At 44.7% G+C, this 15,158-nt stretch overlaps 1 protein-coding gene across 3 annotated transcripts in view; it reads right to left on the bottom strand.

Annotated features, from left to right (window-relative positions):
• MACF1 (microtubule actin crosslinking factor 1) overlaps positions 1 to 15,158 on the bottom strand; it is a 1,225,213-nt gene that overhangs the window by 489,872 nt on the left and 720,183 nt on the right. For all 3 annotated transcript variants that reach the window (XM_069223412.1, XM_069223414.1, XM_069223413.1), the window contains 2 exons: positions 4,866 to 5,027; positions 718 to 888 (listed from right to left, as the gene is read on the bottom strand). In XM_069223412.1, the coding sequence (XP_069079513.1) occupies positions 718 to 888; positions 4,866 to 5,027 (333 nt within the window). The remainder of the gene's footprint in view (positions 1 to 717; positions 889 to 4,865; positions 5,028 to 15,158) is intronic.

The following is a 15,158-nucleotide window of genomic DNA, read 5'->3' as shown; positions in this document are numbered from 1 at the left end:
TGCTCATTCAATCACAAAACTCTCAAAAAAAATGGAGGGGGGAGCTTTGAGCACACACAATTGTACCCTGTGGGAGCCACATCTTACTCTGCATTTGAAGTGATGCAGCTTCAATCACACAATGTTGTACAGCGAGTGGTCACATTTAACGAAATGTACTCCTGAGAGAACATGCAGCTACAATTACCCACCCTGTTGCCTGAACTGGTGCAACATCTATCATACAGAATTACACCAAGTGAGAGTTGCAGTTTCTATCAAACACCATCTGCCTTAAATTGAGTACAGGTTCATTTACACATTGCTCTGTCTTTGAGGTGTGACCGATCTTGTCCATTAATGTGTCCTTGAAGGGATGCATCATTAAACCTCCTCTGTCTGTTATGCCTTTTGAGAGGTGTATCACAAACTGCACACTTTTGCATTCTGTGGGAGGTAAACACACTTGATGAAACGCATACTGCAGCGATAAATGCCAAATAGTGGAAGGGAAGCAACTTCAATCACAGTTAATGGCATGGATTCTAACCCGGCCAGTTATGCACTGAGAGAGGTGGGGTGTGCCCCTCTCTGGTGGTGATAATAAATCCTGGACCAGTGCTATGATCTACATGGAGAGGGACTGTTGCCTGCCTTTGTGATGGTGAAGCTTCTCTCCTAATGTTGTGTGTGCTGTGCCACCAATAGCATGAATCCTCTTTCAGTATTTTCACTCACCTTCTGTTCCTGGATCTGTGCCTTCACCACTTTGTACTCGGCTGAGGGAGGCTTCTGATTGGCTATCAGTTCCTCAGTGTCTGTCAGCCAACTCAGCAATGGCTCCAAGGCATCCTGGAATTTCCCACAATGCAACAGGGCTTCTTGCAATAGTGCAACCCTCTCTGCCACCTGCAAAAGAGAAATGGTGTAGTAAAAAGGGCAGAGAGCAGAGTAAGAAATGTTTGCCTAAACTCAATCCTGAAAAAGCCTCTCAACTCAATTTTTTGGGATGCGGGTGAAAGGGCTTAAGGGGTCTAAGCAGCGATTTATGGGGCTGCTTTGCCGACAATAATGTAATTAGTGATTGAGATACAACTGCTTTTTGGGGAGTACAAAGTGTGCTTGGGGAAACACAAACCATGAAAAAACCCTGGGTTTGAACTTTTTGCATAATGTGCAGTAATAAATAGAAAGTAAAGCGGGAAAGTGTCATGGTCATGGAAAAAGTGGGTGAGTAAAGAGCAGTTTGAAGATGATTATGTGAGATGTATCGTGCTTTCACACTGAGAAAGATCTTCAAATGGCTTCCAAGCAACACTAGAAAAACAGTCACTCACATCCTAGAAATCAACAAGTTGGATTAGAGGAACTCTCTCTACATTGGGATCACCAAGCAATTCTTCTTAAGACTACAAACCATCCAGTATTTTGCACCCAGACTCATTCAGAACCTCCCACACAGAGCTCACACCACCACATCAGGGAGCTCCACTGACTCCTGATACACAAGCATTATCATTTCAAACTCCTCTCACATACACATTCAAGACACTACAAAATGTAGGCCCCACCAACCTGAAAGGTCGCATCTGCTTTCACCAATCACCCAGACTATTTTGCTTGACTCCTACTCACACACATCCCACGCATACACAAATAGATCTGGAGGACAGGTGCTCTCTTTCATTGTTCCTAAATTCTGGACCAACTTCACACACCACAGAGCCTCTTCCACCTTTCTTGAATTCCAAAAGGAGCTGAAGACCAGGCTTTTTAATTAACCACCCTACCCAAGGTAGGGCTAGGCACACACACCAGCTCAGTGCCAGGATATCCTTGCGGGTGATAGTGCACTTTATAAGTTCACGTAGCATAACATTGTAACCCCATGGAAACATTGCGAGAAGGCAGCATAAGGGTGGGGACAGTAGAACGTGTGAAAAAGAATGATGAGTGATAGCAAAATTATGCATGGGGCAGCAGGGAAACGAGTTCTGCAACATGCTAGCAAGATGAATGGGGTAGCACTGGTGGATATCCGACTCAATATGGGTGAGGGCATACATGAGTGGGATATCAGAATGGTAGATGGAGCACAATGTGGTATATTAGAGGAAACATAGGTGGGTTGTGAAAGTATAAGGGGAGAGGAATGTTGTGGGTGGAAAGTGTAGGTGGTGGGACAACTGAGGGGTTGGAAGCATAATGGAGGTGCAAGGTGGTGGTTGTGTAACAGTGAGTGAGAGGCAGCAGGAGCCATGTAGCACGCAGGCATTATTATGGCTGCTTAGCTTTGTGGGCAGGGTGAAGTATAGCAGAAGGACACTGGTTGGTGCAGGCTAGAAGGATCAAGAAGCAACATGGTGGGGGGGATACATCATGTTTCCTGGGCTACAGCCTCAATGGTGCAAGCAGCTAGGAGGACAGGAGGGAAAGAGGACACTAGGTGAAAAACAGCATAGAGGGAGATAACGTAGTGGGAAGCATGGTGGGTTTGACTAGTGGTAGACAGCATGTGAACAGTAGTGGGTGAGGGTAGGTTGGTGCATAACATCATTGGGATAGGATGAGTGTAGAGGGTAGCACAGTGGATGACTGCAGCATAATGGTTCAGATGTAGTAGGAAAGCAGCCTGGTGGGAGGGGACAGTGTGGTTGCAGGGACAGCCCGGTGAGGGGAGTGGGACACTGTGATGGAAGGGGGGTTTCCTATTTAGACACAAAAGGGCAACACAGGGGCACCATCAATAGGGATTACCCTATCCAGACCCATCCACTGCTACACAGATGCATCAAAACGATACCCCATTACCAAGGCAGGGATCCATCAGAAACCCAGGAACCACCTGGATAGGCTTCCCTGGGTTACCTAAAGCACCTTGAGAAACAAATGGTAAAAAGCTGATAGACATAGGCAGAGGTGGGAGAGAGAAGCTCTTCATTCTCCTAGCTTCTTTTATGAAAATATTCATAACATCTAAACTAAAGAGGGATAATCATGCAGGTGGGTGAGGGGGAGCAGACATCTTGATGGATGGTAGCTAATTTGCACATCATGTCGGCACTCTGATGTGCAGAAAGTATGAGGGTGATAGTGGGCAGCGTAGCATGAAGCCTTAGAGAAATGGAAGGAGTATGTTTTTGCTGTGGCTGTGTGGGGGAGAAGGAGGTGTTGGCAGACTACAGAATCCGAGACTTTGGGTTTGGATGTTAACTTGCACAGAATATCTTTCCTCCAGTGGATGTGTTGCACTTGTTAATGTCGGATTCAAGCTGTAAGCGTCAGATGGTCCCCTGCTCCCTCTACATGCCGCCCACTCTCTCAACTCGTGGATGACGAGAAATCTTAGCTTCTCCCTCCTACGAGCAGTCTGTGCAGTGACATCCCGGCAAATCAAATAAAAAGCCTCAATTCACATTCCTGTTCTCTGACAGTCACAGAGCCCCTTCACCTATGAGCCACCCCTACTAACAATTCCCAACACAGGTACAGCTCTCCAAGGAGAATTGTTTCTTTATTCCTTGACATTCCTTTTCCCCCAAAAGCATGTAACGGAACCTTATTTTCTGCTCGCTGTAAGTGCAGCTCCAAGCATTACTAGGCCAGTCAATGTAGACTTCCCAACACTGCATCTTGGAGACTCAGTCCCACCTTACTACTAGATCCGCAATGGAGAAACAAGCATCACCTTTCCAACCATGCTACCCCCGATCCTCCAATTAGCATTAACCTCATTCTCCTGTGATGTCAGCAATGTTTATCCCACACAACCATGTTGGCACCACTGCAGCGTACAATGTCGCAGATTTGGCCTCTGGCTAACATCCGACAGCACTTCGTTGGGACCTAGCATTTCAACTGCTTGCTGGCAAAGGCTCAGCATCTTTGTATTCAGTACTCGGCCCTCCTCTTTGGAGCGTCTTAACATTTATGCACAGTGTTTTGTCATCTCGCTGCCTGTCTCTAGGACAGACCACATTGCTGCCTGGAGTCGTCGTTGAGAACTCAGTCAAACAATTACACAACATTTTACTGTGATAAGTAAGCACTGTCTAAATACGTCTAGCTGTCAAATATAATTTGATGACTGTGCCAAAACCAGCTGTGGCAGACCCAGCTCACTTCAGGCTCTAGTGTCTCTGCTTCAAGGTACATTAGGCAAGTCCACTGGCCATCCATCATACGTAGTAAACTTGATTGTGTGCACCTTAACACAAGATCTTGTAAGGTAAACTTCAGTAGGTCCCCCACCAAGCTCACCAATGGTCACTCATCTTCTTGCTTAGAGTGTTCCTACTCCTCAAGAGCCATGCACAGTTTTTCTGAATTTGGCACTCCTACGCCTCTGGCCCACCATTTTGCCCAATTGTGTACATCTAAGACCAAAGTATCTTCTTGCTCAGAAAATTCAACTTCTGAGGGCCTGTCGCATGTAATTCAGAGCTCTGACACCCTTATGCAATGTATCTTCTTGTTCAACTTGCCCCCTACTTCCCTGCCGCCCTCTGCCTTCATGTTCAGAATGTTCCTTTACAGTAAATTCAGACTCAACACTGCTAGATGGATGACATTTTCTTGTTCAACACAGAAAGCTTCCCTTTTGGTGGCAAATGTTTCTACATTCCCAGCGTGTTTTCTATCATTCCCATATCCCTCCATCTTCTTGCTCAACATGTTTCCCTTTTTCTGAGCCAGTTATCTTCTTGCTCAGAATGTTTGCTTTCCCCTTATTCTCATACTTATTTCCCTAGAATGATGACTCTACCTTCTTGAACAACATATTGGAATTTACTGGGGCAACAGTGTCATATTGCTCAACCTGCTTCCTCCCTCAAGTTCCAACACACTCTTGTGCATCACTTCTGTGTTTCCCACCTCCACCATACCTTCTTGCTCAGCGTGTTCCACCTTGTGCTCAGCTCCTCTGTATCATGTTCAAGTCCATGCACATCACTGCTCTTCTCTGCACTCTGGATCAGGCCTTGACCAAGCCCGTTCACTTGTTGCAGGCGGCTCTGGAGTGGTTCAACTTGCTCTTTCTGGAAAGCCTAAAAAGGAGCAAGAATATATGTGTGTTACAGGAGGAAAAGCATGGGACAGCCAAAGAAGTCAAGAACATGGTTCCCTGCGGCTCATGCATTAACAGGGTGCAGCAGAAAACACTGATCTTCTTGTAACCAATCCAGAAAATGTCCTTCATTTTGGGCAGATTGAAGCCCTGGTATGTCCAGCACATACGGTGGTGCCTCTTCATAGAGCTGCACTTCCAGTGATGGCTGAACCCTTTGCACCTCCAAAACAAATTGCAGCCTGTCCTCAGGCAGAACAACCATTCTTTTAGCACTACATGCAATGAGGTAGGTGGATGTTCTGATGCAAGACAGATAGCTGAAACAACACAGACCCTGCAATTACAGACATCATACAAACCTCTTTGATAGCTGGTAGACCAAGCACTCCTAGCAAAGACTGCAGGAACAACAGTCACACACTAGAGAAAAGTGCATGTATCCCTTGAACGTCAATAAGAACTAAACCTCAAGGAAGTTCAGATAGAACTGCTCTGCTGAGAGAGGCAACATGAGAAAAATCAGAAAATACTCTTTCAGGACAGAGGAAAACACACTTTCAGGTCCAGCTAGCAGGAACCACACTCCTAGTAAAGACAGTAACAACTGCACTCCTAGGTTAGACATCTGGAACTTCAATCCCACTGCAGACATTAGGAACTGCACTCTCAAAACAGACTGCGTGAACCACACTTCCAGGACAGACAATGGAAAGTGCATCTTATTACAAACAGCCCCCCCCCCCCCCCCCACTTGCAGGGCAGATGGTAGAAACTGCACTGCCTGGACAGCTGACAGACATGCCATCCCACGTTACAACTCTGAAATTCTACAACAGTCTTACGACTCTGAAATCCTACAGCATTCAGCACAACCCCACTAAGAGGACAGAGAGCAGGTGCACACTGAGAGATCAGGCAAAGGTCCAGCACTCTCAGAAGGATCAGCCAGTGCTGCAGATCCAGTAGTCAAAGAACTGACACTAGAACCTAGACTTACAGGACAGCCATTGTGCAGGACATGCAGTGATTCCATGTTTCTTGGGCACGAATTACAAGCCAACACTCTCAGAACAAACAATAGGCCCTCACACTCCCAGGACTGATAACAGATGTCATGCTCCTATAACATTCTGCACATCTATACTCCAAGGATTCAGATTCAGAGCCCAAAACTCCAAATACAGATGGTGAACTTTGCACTCCCAGAACAGACCGCAGGGCTCACAATACAAGACAGTCCCAGTGCTCCCAATATAGATCAATATCCCAAAACATGCAGTAATAAGCTACAAATACTGGCAGCAAATTACGCTAGTTTGCCAACATGCTCAACAAAACTAGTTGAAATATGCAGAAAAAACATTCTGGACCTAACTTCTTGCTGCGCCCTTGTCCTCCCTCGGCTGTACCCACACCCCATTACATCCGAGGAAGGATGTGGACCGAGGCTGGTGTTCCTGTCCCTCTATCCTGCGTCTGCTCTGGCTTCCCCACCCTGACCCTATGAAGGGAAGTTCAATAAGCACACTGTACGCTCCTTTTATAAGATGGGGCAGCTCACATCCAGCATCTGCCCAAAGTGGCTTTCAGTGAAGAGAACATTCTGGGTCACCATCTTGTTAAAGGATACCTAACTAACAAATACTGTGACTCCAGGACTGCTGTTGACACAAACAACTGAGTGAAAGGGAAGTAGTCATTAGATAATGGAGATAAACTACTGATGGGGCTGCAGAAAATCTGCAGACACATTAAGAGAAACTGTGTGAAGGACCTGTACTCAAACGAGCAGACACAGGGAGATGCAGACTTAAGGAGTAACAGAGAGCTAAAACATCGGACTGACAACCAACTGATCGCACCACAGTCAGCTAGCAGGGACAGCCAAATGATGGAACCAGTCTTCCAGGAGACACTAAGGACAACCAAAACAGCCAGTCAAATTAAGGAGTCTCTGGCAGCCAGCAGATGACCTTGGAGACAATCAACTGATGGAGCCTTTTAGCCAGCGGATAACACGGACAACTACCTAAATGAAGGAGCCACAGCCAGCCAGCAGAACTTAGGGACAACCAACTGTTGAAGCCAGCAGATACGAAGGATAACCAGGTGAAAGGAGGAGCCACAGACAGCTAGTAGACACTGGAGAATACGAACCGATGGGGCCAGTCTGGCAGCAAATTTTAGGGACAGCCAGCCTAATTAAAGAATCATGGACAACTTGCACACACCAGGGACAACCAACTGGTGGAGCTACAGTTAGCCACCAGATACAAGGGACAATCAGCTGAATGAGGAGCCACGGGCAGCCAGCAGAAATCAGGGGAAACCAGCCAAATTAAGGAGCCATAAACAGTCCGGGGACATCAGGAACAACTAACCTAAGGAGCCATAGCTGGCGAGCAGATACCAGGGTCAACTAGTCCAAAAAAAGGAGCCACAAACACCTAACAGATACCAAGGACAATCAACTGATGGAGTCAGGCAGCCAATAATCAGAAGGGACAAACAGCTGAATGAAGGCACCATGGACAGCCAGCAGATACCAAGGGAAACCAGCCAAATGGAGGGATCACCAACAGCCAGGAGATATTAAGAACAACCACCTTAAGGAGAAACAGTTAGCCAGCAGATACCAGGTATAACCAGCTGAATAAAATAGCCACAGACCACCAGCAGATACCAGGAACAACCAACTGATGGAGCCAGTTAGAGGACACAAGAATTAATCAGCTAAATCAAAGAGCCACAGAGAGCTGGGTCAGCAGCAGGTATAGAGGACATCTAAGTCAAGCAACTGCAATCAAGCAAGTACCACAAGACACACTGAACGAGTGGTGATGTTTCTGAATAGTATGATACACCATCTAAAGGAACAATGCACACAGGTAACTGGCATAGAGGGGACTATATACAGTCATCAGGTACTGCAGCAATTCAAAGTGAAACACAGATATCGCTGTGACAGAGTGATGCCCAATGTGCACATGCACAAGGGATAAGACTAAAGTTCCCTCAACCTGTGAGAAGATATAAGGGCAACAAAGGAAGAAATCAATCGTCAACAAACAGTGAAAACTGACAAAAGGAGAAATAGAAAACGACCTAGTGCCTGGGTCAATAAGGAGGGGGCCCTTAAAGATCGAAAAGAGAATGCCATTGAGACCCTCTACAGCAGAGGTATCCAACGTTGATCCAGGAGGGCTGGCTCTGTACAGATTTTGAGGATAGTATACATTTACAAACAATGCATTTAAATGGAACGTACTTACGTAGTGGCGGTATTGAAAGTTTTACATGGATCTGGCACTCCTGGATCTGTCTTCAACCCCCTGCTCTATAAACTGAATAGGGAATGTAGTAAGACACTACATATGAAGTGGGGTTCAACCGAAGATCTGTATAAATGAGCAAGGTGTGCTCTCCATGTCACATACTGTCATACTGAAGACAAAGACCCATAGAGGAAAAGAAACATTCACATATCACAAGGGTACGAAGAATGTCCATCTGTGAGCAAAATATGGAGCATCTCCCTCGTCCCCTCATTGAGTCCCAAACAAAACCCCCATGTAAACACCTTTTTGATTTCTGCTTCTTATCGTACAATACACTGTCTCTACAGAAAATGCGACCAACCACAACTGTGGCTGCAAGCCACACCACCCCTCAAAATAATGAGAGGCACAGCTTAGCATCCCACACATCAAATATCTTATTTAAGAAATTCAGCAACAACTATAAAATATAATTTACAATCATTTGCAAGGGCAGACAGATGTGGGATACACCTGACCAACCATACAGCAACCAGCAACGTCAGCAGGTTTTCACATAAAACTAAACAACCCAAGCTGGAACAGGCTAAAGATGAACTCCTACACAAACCATCCACGCATCAATGACTTCATTATATTTAAAAATTTAACAGCAACCCTTGTAGAGGTTTCCTGGGTTACTATATGTACATTTTCATATCAGCATATATTTCCTCAGACAGAAAATTCTTTAACGATGAATTTCACATTCACTGGGAGAAAAAAGTGAGAGAGCTAGCAAATGTTTTGCCGCCACCTGGGGTGCACACAATGCTGCCAACACTGCATGGATAAAGACCAGGTTCTTGCGGCGCATGTAGCTACCTCACAGATCTATCTTAGGACAGGACATGAGCAGTGTTCCGTTGATTTCTATAAGTCTGTCCAAGTACTCTACCATGGTCTGTTCTGGAATGGCCAGGGGTTTTGCCCCACCTGGCCAGAATCCTTCAGTAGTTGAGACAGGATATTTATCAGTTTGGCACAGAGTCCAAATGGTCTCTAGGGGTTTTTCCAGGGCCTGCTCAGTCTTCCCAGGATCCCCAATTGGCTGCTCTCTGGAAGTTGCCTAGAGGTTTCCCACAATTGTCCTTTGGGACCAACATGAGTGTGTGATGTCTGTGGCCAATCTCCTGGATTTAAGGAATGCTTGCAATGTTTTGACAGATGCCTTACTCGTATGCAAGCTACACAGAACCCAGAGCATGTTAAATAAGACACTTTTTTATTTGTAAGAAGCTATGAACCCTTAAAAGAAACAGATGAGATATACAACCCCACAAAAAGGTCTGACGGCTCACAACAGCATAAAAAACCCATGACCGAGGAGTTCACAAATGAAAGAAAGTTTTTTTTTTTTTTTTAGGAGCAGTGCTAATGTTAGCAACCAAAGAACATTTTAAGCTAAACAAGGAATTATAACTGGGAATATTATAATAACAACTGGGTGGAGAATCATCTTGCCACTGGAGTTGAAACTCATTATTATAACCTAATTCTGTGCTTCAGTCATACAGAAACTCATTACACTATCCAAATTTTCAAGGATGACTTTGTTGTTCATAAACAAAAAGAAAAATATGGACTGCAAATATAAAAAAAGGCCTTTATAAGGGACTATGTTACAGGCTTCCAGTCGACCATGGTCGCCCTTTTTTGCCATTCTTCTGATAAACGCTGTGTATCCTAACAAGTCTAGAGGGGACATAAGCCATGGTTTTTACAATATTATTTCATTTTTTTCAGATGTGTCAAAATGTCAAATCAATTGGAGGCATGCACAACTTCAGAAATATTCTGTAATAAAATCCTGCAATGATGGCAGTGGGTTATAGCAAGAAGCAGCTGTTCATGTCCATGAGTTACCTTGGGCACGAAAATCATTCCCTATAGAGGCAATGGTGGTGCTACGTGTTTCTGAAACTATAGTTGAAAAGGAACTGTGAGTATTCATATTTACTGTAGTAGTGCAATGGAGGTGCAACTCTTGCACTATGCATAACCCAGAGAAAGGGCAGATGGGTTCAACCTAACATGCAAGAGACCTGGAAAACAGAGAGGGCCTACTAGGACAACATAGCCAACTCCACAATCAATGAGATGCAGGCCCTAGAAAGAAAGGAAGGGCTGCGTGTAACCTACCAATGGTAACTTCAGGAGCAGAGATTGCTGCCCACCGTCTGTGACCCAGGGATGATGTATGATGTTGACGACCAACATCTGAACTCCGGGACGAATGCCAGGGATGCATACAAGGTTGTGAAGGATGAAGGAAGGACAGTTCTGTGTGCGGTAAATGGCATGGGGGATACTGAAAGGGTATTACACTGGCACCAAAAGAGGGATGACCAAAGTTCACAAAATGGGTATGCCCTTCAAATGGTAAGCACAGGGCACGTAAATGGGTAAGGGCTACTTGAGAAACATAAGCAGACAAAACAAGCAAGGACTCAGAGGGATGCCCAGGACATAGGACAGGCTGCCAACGATGCAGAGATGTGTGTATCTTACTGGGAGGCAAAGTAACCTGAAATATGAGGACAACATTTAATATAGAGTCAAAATGACAGCCTAGCGAGGTTTGGAATTGTAGGGGTAATGCAGAGATGTGCTGGGGATTGTGATAGCTGTGCTGGGTACTGAATAAACTTTGCAGGCGAACGCTAATAGTTCTGCATAGGCTGTAGCAGCCGTGCAAGAGACAGGTGGGGTTGCTCATTCTTTGGGAAGCTGTTTTTCAACTACCAGATGGCATCATCTGAGGAAATACAACTACTGAATAATCCGCAAGAACCTTGTTTCCAGCCTTGTCAAAATCACAGTCCATGCTAGTATTTCAGGCACCATCTATTCACAAGAATTCGGTTCAGAAATATATGTTAAGACTAAGTACTACAATGGCCTCACTCTAAACATGGTATCTAAGTAGTAATTACTCTAGGTGCTATTGCAAATTCTGGGAAAGATGGATTTCCATAATGTAAACCACTGCCAAAGCCAGTACTATCCTCCAGCAGTACATTCGAGCAATTTGCTACATGAGTGGAAAATAGTTTAACATAAGCACCTAAATGCTGGGCAGCCAGAAGGGTGCTTGTGTGACCACTGAAGCTGCCTACTGGGAAGGTTCGTCTTGAGCCTATTCTTGAAGAGTGAGGGGATTTGCAGGGATGTCCATAAATGACCTTAGGAAGTACAATTGAATATTACGTTGATCGCAAGTGAGTGCAATTTTTGCAAGTTTGTTGCTATATGCAATCTTTTCTCAGGTATGTTGAAAACTAACCAGGCGGTCAAGTTCAATAGGGCCTGAGGAACTTAGCTAGACCACAATTAAGAGAACTTTAATTATCTGCTTGGTTTAATAGCAGGGCACAAGAGAGCACTGCACAGTAAGCCAGAGTATAAAGGACAAAGCCACAAAAGAGTAAGAGGCAGTAGATGGAAGGCATGATCTATTCAAGTGCATATTACATATATATTAGGTAGTTATAGTTAGGACCTACTTTCTATACAAAAAGTGTTTTTTTTAAACTTTCCTTTATGTTTGGCGCCACTTGACAAATCTTCACAAAATTTCCCAAAAAAACTCTACGTTAACGTCAGCTAGTGTCTAGCAGGGGGCAAGAAAAAGTGGGGAGGATAGAAAAAGGTGTGTTTCCCACGTTAATTCCCATAGGGATTGTGTACAGGAATAGCGCCCAAACCACTGGACGGAATTAAACCAAATTTGGCAGAAAGGTAGCAACTGGTCCACAAAGCACCCATTCTGTTATTTGGTGTAAACCTGTTCAGTATTTTATGAAATATTTGAGAACAAAAACAAATTTGTATATATAGGGACGCGAAGCCTCCGCAAACCCTCCCGATCTCGTGTTGAGATCTGATTGGTGGCCAACACTTCAACAACAAAGTGCTGGCAGCCATGTTGGGACTCGGCTTCAGCAGAGTCCCAGAAAAAAAAGGAGCCAGGGTAAGGATACCTTGACCCCTTAGCTCTGGTGGTAGGGTCCCAAAGGGACCTCCCCCAAGAGCAAAAAGCATTAAAAAAAATTAAAAAAATCTTATCAGGAGGTGTGGTGTTCTGCCGGGAAAAAAAAGTGCTGTCTCCAACACCTGTTTAACTGCAGCCCCTGGGTGCCCCAGGGACAATCACCTCGCTAGGGCATTATTAAAACAGAATGCCAGGGGAGGTACCATGCCCCCACCACCTTCCCAGGGCTTTAATATAAAAGAATGCAGGGGCCGACCTGCCCCCTTCCTCCCGCAGCCCCAGGGACTGCCACCTCCCTGAGGCTTACATAAAAGAATGAAGGGGGTTCGTTAAGGACCCCCAGACTCAGGAACCACCACCACCCTGGGGTTATGCCATGTTTTAGGGTATGGTGGGGGAGGAACGGCCGAAGGCTTGCTCCTGCTATGTCCTTGAGGGGGGGGGAGGGATGTACGAGTGATAGTTACTTGAGATTAGTCTAACTAGAACAGGTGAATTTCAATTATTTTGTATGTTTAGAATGTGAGCCTAACTAACAACCTTGTAACCTTAGTTTTTATTTCTTTTTGTAAAAAAAAAAAAAACACAGTGACAACATAAAGCAAAATGGGGGTTATACGAATATCAATGTTAGATCTATATGCTTATGCTGTGTGGCTGCAGTTAATAATAGGGAGCCTCTAGCATTCATTTCAGTCTCTAACTCTGATCACTCACTGGTATGGCAATGCAACAGTTCACAACAAAATGTGTTACCCACTGTTACCATGTCATAAAGGCTTTGCAGGTCAGGCTGACAGTGCTCCCTGGGGCCCTGTCAGCGCAGGCCTGCTTGTCTGCTTTGAATGAAATCAGAAAGCAAAGCTGCAGGAGGGAGAAGGAAGAGAAAGGTGCTGGGTGTGGTTAAGGGTGGCAGATAACGTGTATTTTCACATTTGGGTCAAGGAGGAGATCCTTGTACTGATCCTTTACCTCAGCCTAGTAGTTATAAGCAAGGGTAGATGATTTTCGTTCTATAAAATATAAAATTATAGATGGGGTGAAAGTGAATAATGGGATGTTTTTCACCTCTGGGTTCTGAGTGACATCATTGACAACTTGAGCTTCGCTCTCATTGGCTGGTTGATGCCACTCAGAAACCCTCAGTGTAAAACATCTTCGTAATTTGCTGTTACTTATCAATAACACTAGAACAGTTGAATCTGTGGTAATGAGGCTTGCACTATCTTGGGAGAATGGCTAGCAGACCACTGCATCCTTCACAACACAGCCAATGAGCTTGCAGTTTACATTTATATATGTGCATAATCAAGTACTAGCACTATTTGGTAACCAATAGTAGGTCAGGCGATTTGTTTTTACATTCTAAAGGGGATACAAGACTCTAGAGGTTCAGCAAAGCAGAGCTGCATAAGTCTATCTGTAAATAAACATGTGTTCCGGGCCCCTGTAACTTCTCACATATAATCGACCAGTACAACAAGGTCTCTCTCTCAAAAGGAACAGAAAGAACCAGCAAAAGGAGGCTAGGCCTGCATCATCTGTGCACTTTAAAACCAGGGGTTTTCTCTCTATTCTATAACAAACACTGCCTCTGATCAGTGAAAATCTTCTGTTACAATTGTGACCACATCAGACAGGAATACAATAGTGACTCCTCCATGAAGGGTTATCAGTAGAAAGCAGGCAGTCGGACAAACAGTAATTTCATAAAAGCTCTAGCAAAATAAATTTGATCCAATATAAGTAACAAAATAAGCCATAGCACCAAACATCCTCTGGCAAAAAATATACGCATTTTTATACCAAAAACTAAAGCTTCGTTTAGGGTAACCAACCAATTTTCTCAAAATATAACCTTATTTTTTTAAGGAACAATGTTTTGCCTTGAAAAAACAGTAAAAAAAAATTAATAAATCGAGGTTTTGTCCTTCTTGGGGCAAAAGTCCTGTGCAGGTCTTCGAGAAGATGTGCTATCTTGTCACTGAATGTGTTATACACAATCCTGATCATTTGTTCCCTAGTGAACTTGACAATCAGCGAAGAACACTGAGGGACTTAAGCTTTTTCTGCAGTAAGTCACGAGAGCTGGGCTCTGCAGTCAAGGTGGGATCTAAAACGCACGTCACTTTGCAACGTGTGACTGCTACCCTCTCAGCACAAGCTATAACACTGTCTGTGTTGAGCAAAATCTAGTCAGGCAGCGGCTGACCTGTTTATTAATATCTCTAACAAGAGATGCCCCACTCCATGTGAAGTCTGTGCAGTCTCCCATAACTCGAGGCCTTTGCAATCGTGATGTTTGTTAAGTGAATGAAGGGTGCATGTAGTAATGGCTATGTGTAATCACAGTTTCACTGCAGTGCCTGGAAGTGAATAGTGGAGTACACTGCACTCCACTACTGTGTGCACTGTTGAAGATGAGAGATGACGCTCTGAACATTGAGATCTCCAAATACAAACTCCTACGTTCTTTCACGAACTTAAGTTGTTTCTGGGGATGGGAGAGAAAACTCACCACAGCCCTTTGATGGATACACGGTTCCCACACCACAGTGAAACCTATCACTCCCTACCCTTCCACTTGACTGTTCCCTGGTCTTCTGTCTGGCACGATTCCCATTTCAGCTGATTCAATCTAAACTGGTCTCTGGGCGTTCAGCATTGCCACATGACCTTGTCATGAAGTGACCGTGTCACCCAGGATAGAAGAAAGCCCTTGGAACTCCTAATGTACTGAGCCCTGGACTGCCCAAACCTAACGATTTGGGGAAGGCGAATACTGGTCAGGTCCCAG

The sequence above is a fragment of the Pleurodeles waltl genome, chromosome 3_1, assembly GCF_031143425.1.
Source record: "Pleurodeles waltl isolate 20211129_DDA chromosome 3_1, aPleWal1.hap1.20221129, whole genome shotgun sequence".
NCBI classification, from domain to species: domain Eukaryota; kingdom Metazoa; phylum Chordata; class Amphibia; order Caudata; family Salamandridae; genus Pleurodeles; species Pleurodeles waltl.
The sequence above is the reverse complement of the archived record's forward strand: the minus strand, read 5'-3'. Positions and strand labels throughout refer to the sequence as shown.